Below are 8,227 nucleotides of genomic sequence, written 5' to 3' on the forward strand. Positions count from 1 at the left end.
GTTTGATTTTGGCCGGGGTCCTTTTCTGCATGTCCTCCCCTCTCTCTCCCATACCTTCCTGTCTTACCCACTAATATAGTCATGGAAATGCAAAAATAAATCTTGAAAAAAACAACTCTATAATGATCATATGATACATAAAGTATGGGAGGGAGAGGTGTCACGTCGGGGTGGTCGGGCCATGCTCAGATAAGAGCTTCCATACCCTGTCATCAGAATGATTGATCGAAAACAGGGGAGTGCGAGGCATAGATCGACTATGAAGATGGCCAGAAGCAGTGAAACAAACAACCATGGCAACTGATCGGAATTACGTCAACGCTATCCTGCCGCCCTGATACCAGCTGTTATTCCTGGCAAACATGAATGGAAGTTGATGCAGGGAACGCAGGGAGAGAGAGAGAGAGTGAGAGAGAGAGAACCACGTCTGTGTGTGTGTTCCTGTTCTAATCTATTTATTTACCTGTCATTGGCTGTGATAATAGTTTTCGCCCCCCTCTCGTTTACTCTCCCTCTCTGTCTCTCTCTCATTCTCTCTATCTGGTGATGGGGATTGGGTTTTGTGCGTCGGTGGATAATCACACCTGTATTTTCTCATCAAACTCTAATCAGACCAATTACACGCGTGACGGAGAGCGTGGGCAGGTTGATGCAGCAGGACGATAAGACACACACACACACATACACACACACACACACATACACACACACACACACACACACACACACACACACACCATACTCACAATCAAATACAGACACACAGACATAAAAACACATCCTTTGGGATTAAGTGCTCTGTCTTGGTGTATCTGCTTTTCTTATCGGGGACAACCATCCCTGACATGACCTGTCAGCTGCCAAGGCGACAATGTCTCGCTCACACTCCCCCGCACGCAACCACACACACATTCATACAGTGCATGTATGTAATTGCCTTGTCCTCGTCCAAGTCTAACGCATGTCAAAAAGTGAATCAGAGGTCACCTGCTATCTAGCTAGTGTTACCCTCTCCCTCCTTCTCAATGCGTCCCGAAACCACATTCAGACTTCAGCATTCCATCCAACAACAACAACAACAATCTCTTCAACCATCCTCCTCCACCAACCCCTTCAGGCCAGTTTTCTCATGAATTAGTTGAATAATGTCAATCGGACCAGCCATAGCCAGCCATATTTGTGTGCATCTTGACTGTATTTTTTCTGTTTTTCTATTTCTCTATTTCTACTGCTCTCACACCTGTGTTCCCCTCACAGGGGGAGTTAAGAGTGATCGTAGCTTCTTTTAATTCCCATGTGGTGTCTCCGTGATCTCCCAGGCGTACGACGGCTTCGCCAGCCTGGGCATCTCCCGTCTGCTGGAGCCCTCCGACATGGTGCTGCTGGCCATCCCCGACAAGCTGACGGTGATGACCTACCTCTACCAGATCCGCGCCCACTTCTCTGGCGAGGAGCTCAACGTGGTGCAGATCGAGGCCAACAGCAGCCGCAGCACCTACAAGGTGGGCGACTTTGAGACTGACACCAACGCCTCCATCGACCAGGACAAATTCTACGCCGAGCTCAACGACGTGCCGCACGTCCAGGTGGCCGGCGCGCAGCACGCCGCCGCCGCGAGCAACGCCGCGGACGAGCCTGACGGCGCTCACTCGGCCATGGCGCCCGAGGAGGCGGGCGTTAGCAAGGACATGGCGGGAGGGGCTTACTCGCGGCAGGGGGTGTCCGCGCTGTCGCTGCCGCTGCAGGCGACGACGGCACCCGCTGCAGTGTCCATGCATCCCGCCCCCGCCCCTCGGAGGTTCCTGGCCGGGGCCCTTGGGTCGGAGGACGGGAAAGTCCTCCCAAAGGCCGGCCCCGTGGACCCGAGGGACGTACCGCCCAAGGTGGAGAGGGAGACAGAGCGAGCAAGGCCGCACGCGGAGGAGGCGGGTGGAGGGGGAGAGGCAGAGGGGGAATGTAAAAACTCAGAGTCCTCTGCAAGGAGAGCCACCGCCTCCTCTCCCAGCCAACACAAGCTGGGCTTCTCCTACAACCGGGACGCCGACCTCATCAAGAAGAAGAGAGCCAGCCTGCGCTCCTCTGAATCAGAGTCCGCCTCGGACTCAAACACCCCGTCACCAGTCAACTATACGGACACGTCCCCTAAGCAGGTAGGGTAACACGGACCCACACGGAAAAGGAAATGGAACCATACACGTCCTCTAAACAGGAAGTGGAACACCTGCACGTCCTCTAAACAGGAAGTGAAACACATACACGTCCGTTAAACAGGAAGCTTCACACCGACACATCCCCTAAACAGGTCGGGTGACACAGACCCATTCCATAAACAGAAAACAGTACCAGTCACACAGTAATAGTCACACAGCGTTAACAGGAAACAGTAACAGTCCCACACCTAAAACAGTAACAGTCACACCCCAAAACAGTAACAGTCACACGAGGAAACAGGAAACAGTAACAGTCACACAATGTTAACAGGAAACAGTAACAGTCACACACCTTAAACAGGAAACAGTAACAGTCACACACCTTAAACAGGAAACAGTAACAGTCACACACCCTAAACAGGAAACAGTAACACAGTCAAACACTGTAAACAGAAAACAGTTACTCAGTCACACACCGTAAACAGGAAACAGTTATGCAGTCAAACACCATAAACAGGAAAACAATAACAGTCACACACCGTAAACTGAACAGTAACGCAGTCACACAACGTAAACGGAACACTAACGCAGTCACACAACGTAAACAGAACACTAACGCAGTCACACAACGTAAACGGGAAACAGTTACACTGTCACACACAGTAAACGGAACACTAACGCAGTCACACAACGTAAACGGGAAACAGTTACGCTGTCACACACAGTAAACTGAACCGTAGCGCAGTCACACAACGTAAACGGAACGGTAACGCAGTCTCACACCAAATTAGGAGACAGTAACATCCTACAAATTGCATTTTGGTTTATTCTACATACGTTATTATAATTATGTGCAGTCAACCATTTTATTATTTTCCGTCCGATAAAATTCTATTAGATTCTATCTGACACAGCTGAGGTAACTTATTACAAAGAAATATTAATTTTATGACATACAAATAGTATGATAACAGACAAACTCACACACACACACACACACACACACACACACACACACACACACACACACACCTGTGTGTAGTTTGTATCTTTCAGTTTCATTTTCAACTGGCGGCTGAAGATCAGCGGTTACCTTCCTGTGTATACACGCCCGCTCCCCTTAAATAGATCACCCCTTGCCTTTCTCTCCCTCTTTTTAACCCTGCGTCTGGCCTTGATTGAAACTCTCTCAGGGAGCCGTCGGGCCCAGGACGCGGGATGTGTCTCACAATCATACCGTTCCATTCCCTCCTTGGGCCTTTTAAGCCTCAAATCACAACCCCCAGATGATGACGGTGATGAGCCCGGTTCTTAGAGTTGTCTGTAACAGAGGAGCGTCTCTCGCTCTCTCTCGCTCTCTCTCTTTCTCGCTCTCTCTCGATTTCACTCTCGCTCTCACTCTCTTTCCCTCTCTCTCTCGCCCAGCCTGAGATGTTGTCGCTCACCTCGCTGTCGAGACCCCTAACATGCCACGGGGGCCGGCGGGCCTGTCTGAAGAAACAACCCTCCCCATTCCATCCCCGACCCCTTCTCTTGACATTTCATTATATTTTTCATTATATTTCTCATCCCTGCTTTTGATGGCAGTTGGCACCGTGACCGCTCAGGCGTGAAGACGCCTTGCATAGAGCACACCTCTGCGCATCCCACCACGCACACACACACACAAACCCAGCACACACACACACACACACACACACACACACACACACACACACACACACACACACACACACATATGAACACACAAACACAGGGCTAAATGAAAACACCAACACACTCACACACCTACAGAAGCATGCTTCTTTGGCCCCGTCAATGTTTTTTGCGCATGCACATTAAATGTAAGCCTATAGTTGTGTTGGCTCAAGTCTTTACTCTTGCTCCTTTACTATCAAACACCATGTTTACAAGCTCAAAGGTCAGGCAGAGGGGTCACGGAGGGGGGCCCATGGCACTCCATTTAGAGGTGCTTATCTGGCTACCGACAAGTCAAGTGTCCACAGCCCCGGCCAGATGTAAATGGTGGTAGGATAAAGTCTTTGTTGTTACGTTGTAAACAGCAGCCGCTATGAATACACGGCGCTCTAAGCCGAACATGACCATCCCAGCACTGTTTTGCTTGCTTATGCCCCCCTTATAATACAGACAGGATTACCCCCGCAGATAAGATGCTAAGCTGCCTGTGTGTGTGTCTGTGTGCATGCATCCACAACCCGCATAGACAGTTTTGGTGTGCGTTTGGGTGCATGTCTGCGCGAATAGCTCTAGAGAGCTTCTAACCACTAGACATGGTCAGAAGCTGGGGGATATATACTTTGTTTATTGATATTAATAGATGTAAAACTATATTGGTAGTGTTTAAGTGTAACAAACTTTCAGACCCAATTTGAAAGATCTGATGCAACATTCCTACAGTCATCATATGACTGTATGAATCAGATCTGACTTGAATTTGTAGTGAATTTAATTTGTAATAGAAAACCTTTTTTTTTTAACACCCATCATAAAGACTCTGTTTATTTGTTTTTACGTTAAGATAAATAATTGTTCTTTGCCCTAATGCCATTTTCTTTCTTACTTTTTCTGCCAAAGGAGTCTCCCGTCTCTGCTGTAGAAAGTCTGCCAGCGGAGAAGGTGAGTAACACGTTTAAAACAGACGTTTGAAAACACAAAATGTCCATCGTAGCAGCTTCCCGTCATGGCGTTTTGTATGAGGGGCCGCCTGGGACAGAATTCATACTTGGTCTTACACACACTATTATAATCTGGCCTATACACCAGTATACTGATACACACACACTATTATACTCCTTTTATATGTATGTAGAGAGTGTATAGTCGTGTATGTGAGAGACTATAGTAGTGTATGTGAGAGAGTATAGTAGTGTGTGAGAGAGCATAGACAGTAGCTGGGTATGTAAGAGAGTATAGTAGTGTATGTGAGAGAGTATAGTTGTTCATGCAAGAGAATATTGTAGTGTGTGTGAGAGTATAGTAGTGTGTGTGAGAGAGTTCAAATGAAACGGAAGTGAGTTTGATTCCTCAGTTCCTGATCAGCTGACAGAAGAGGCGGTAGCTTCTGGCGGTCAAAATACTGCGCTGTCATTTTACGCTGGAATTTCCAGCGATTCTGTTATGCTGCGTTCGCACCAAAAAAATATTTGGTCGCTTGTTCGCGTGGTCGCCTGAGTTTGAGAGAGGCTACCTCTTGTGACCGCCAATTCATTCTCAACCATGGCCAGTCGCTACGTGTTGTGGAAGTACCACAACACGTCGGTTTTTCTGACATCTCCCTCCCCCTTACCCCATCTCCCTCCCCCCTTCCCGTTCCCCCTTCCCCTTCCCCCTTCCCCTTGCCCCTCAATACAGAGGGGCAAAACGTTCTCCTAAGAAATGAGACCGCCTTCCATTACATCGCGTCATCATCGCTTGAAGCTTGCGGACTGCTACGTCAACAGAGGCCAAGAGTAGGCGTGTTTCCGAATGATAACAACTAGTTATAATAATAATAACAATATCAGTCTTGTATAGTGCATTTCTAGTACCCAATGCTCTTCACAAGCGTTAAAAAATATTCCAATCTAGAAACCTCCGGGAGCTCCGGCGGGGGGTCCTGGATCTCTATATCTAAATAAAATAAAATGATATAATCCGGGGGAATTAACGTGAACAAGCGACCAAATAATTTTTTGGTGCGAACGCAGCATAACAAAATCACTGGAAATTCCAGAGTGAAATGACAGCATAGTATTTTGAGCGCCAGAAGCTACCGCTTCTTCTGTCAGCCAATCAGGAACTGAGGAATCAAACTAACTTCCTTTTCAGTCAAACTATCTCACACACTTCTATACTCTCTCACACACAATACCATTCTCTCTCACACACACTATTATAATCTCTTGCATAAACAACTATACTCTCTCACATACACTGCTATATACTCTCATACATACATGTAGAAGGAGTATAATAGTGTGTGTGTGTATGAGTATAGTGGTGTATATGCGAGATAGTGCTGCAACAACAAATCGATAAAAATCGATTACTAAAACGAATTTGGTCACCGATTCGTTAAATCGCACGATTAATATGTCACTCGTAGGCACGGCACTGTTTACAGCCAGCCGCCGACAGGTTGGTTCATGGTTCATGCACGCCCACAGCGAGCTTTAGTGTGAGCGACCACAGATTGTATTTTGGTCATATCTTAACACTGGACTGTAGGCCTATATAAAAGTGTTGTACCTACACTGTCTTTGGGTTAAAAAACTCCTTCAACTTAGTATCTGTCTAGTCCAACCAAAAACTATGTCAGCTGCTGCTGCTGCTGCAGACGATGTGCAGACGGGCTCGGAGTCGGCACCGCGTGCAGTCATTCAAAGCAGCGGTAGTAATCACACAACCGGACGGTGTAGAAAGTCCCGTCAGTTAAAAATAGTAATCTAAATCCATGTTAAAATCGGCAGGATATAGAGCTAGTTAGCTTTAAAAAAAGTAGCAAACAGTGTCAAATGTGATGTGTTCAGGTTGGCTCAGTAATATGATTGATGTGTTCAATTGCAACACAAAAAAAAAGAAATTTGAGATTTTTCAAAACTTGTTTTCCCATCAATATAAAATAGATAGTAAAGATGGAATTATGACCTGTTTAATGTCCTATCTTGAGCTATGATCATCTTATCAGCAATTAAAGCAATAATACAAGTTCTATTTCAACAAAATAATAGAAAAGTATCATTAGTGGTATCAATAAAGACTTGGATCGTTAAGGAGTCTCAAAATGGTATCAATATCAATAAAATGAACGATCTCTGAGACGGTCATCTGAGAGAAATTAAGATGATTTAATTTCTTTTTAACCCTTAGTATTTACCGGTTAAAGATCTTATCGGTTAACCGGTTAACCATGGACATCCCTTATATACTATATATATATAAATGTATATCATACATTGTATGGTTGTTTTTTGTTATCCCAGTTATGTTTATTTTTTAATAGTTTATTAATAGTTTAATACATTTTTAATCGTTCCGGGACGTTGGAGAAATAACCTGGTGTTTTAACACTTCAGTCTGTACTGTGAATTTGAAGTAATGTTCAGTTTTTGAATAAAGATGCTGCAATTTCTTTTTGTCCGATTAGTCGAAAAGATAATCGACCGATTAATCGATTATTAAAATAATCGTTAGCTGCAGCCCTAATGCGAGATTATAATAGTGTGTGTAAGACCAAGTATGAATTCGGTCCCAGGCGGCCCCTCATAGTTTTGTGTGAAGGCTCTCACCGTAAGGCTTTCATGTGACTCCTGTGAAGATGGACGGTGGAGGTTGATTTCCTCGGTCCTTCCTCCATGTGCTGACCTCCTCTTGTCCTCTGTGTGTCCCTGCCTGTGGTCCAGAAGGTGCAGTCCAGGCAGGAGGAGCTCAAGGAGAGGGCCAGGCTGCTCCTGGAACAGGCCCGCAGAGACGCTGCCATGAAGGCCGGCAACAAGAGCCCCGTCGGCCCCTCCCTGCCCACACCCGCCAGGGCCTTCACTGCTGCTGAGGTCAGCCCCTGAGTCTGTGTGTGGTTGTGTGTGTACGTGTGTGTGTGTGTGTGTGTGTGTGTGTGTGTGTGTGTGTGTGTGTGTGTGTGTGTGTGAAAGATTTTTGCAATAGTTTAAACAATCTTCAATAGATATAAATGGATTCTTAAAAATCATACAAAGCAAAAAGGGATGAATGTGTGTATTTAGAAGCAGAGTAGAATCTTTAATGTCCCTGAGAGGCAGTGCGATTCACAATGTCATAATACACAAATAACTAACAGTGGCAAGGTTACCATCGGAGTTAGAACTCAGACGTCCAGAGGGCCAGCCCAAACAGACACGAAGCCTGCACTTAATGGAAAGTGATCATCATAATGATTGATTGACCCTGGACAGGGCATTCACCCTACACAGGCTCCTGGGAGTCTGGTGGAATAGTCTGGTTCTTTCAAGCTCCTCACTTGGTCATGAGGTCATGGAGGCTGTTTGTCAATTCATTGTACGTTTTCAGGGAGGTAACGGTGAGATAAAATGAGATGAACTCCA

At 46.1% G+C, this 8,227-nt stretch overlaps 1 protein-coding gene across 2 annotated transcripts in view; it reads left to right on the forward strand.

The window, feature by feature from the left end:
* The window catches only part of ehbp1 (EH domain binding protein 1), a 131,376-nt gene that overhangs the window by 71,010 nt on the left and 52,139 nt on the right, over positions 1-8,227 (forward strand). For both annotated transcript variants that reach the window (XM_079758726.1, XM_079758727.1), the window contains 3 exons: positions 1,320-2,150; positions 4,746-4,787; positions 7,553-7,699. In XM_079758726.1, the coding sequence (XP_079614852.1) occupies positions 1,320-2,150; positions 4,746-4,787; positions 7,553-7,699 (1,020 nt within the window). The remainder of the gene's footprint in view (positions 1-1,319; positions 2,151-4,745; positions 4,788-7,552; positions 7,700-8,227) is intronic.

The sequence above is a fragment of the Pollachius pollachius genome, assembly GCF_949987615.1.
Source record: "Pollachius pollachius genome assembly, chromosome: 2".
Classification (NCBI taxonomy): domain Eukaryota; kingdom Metazoa; phylum Chordata; class Actinopteri; order Gadiformes; family Gadidae; genus Pollachius; species Pollachius pollachius.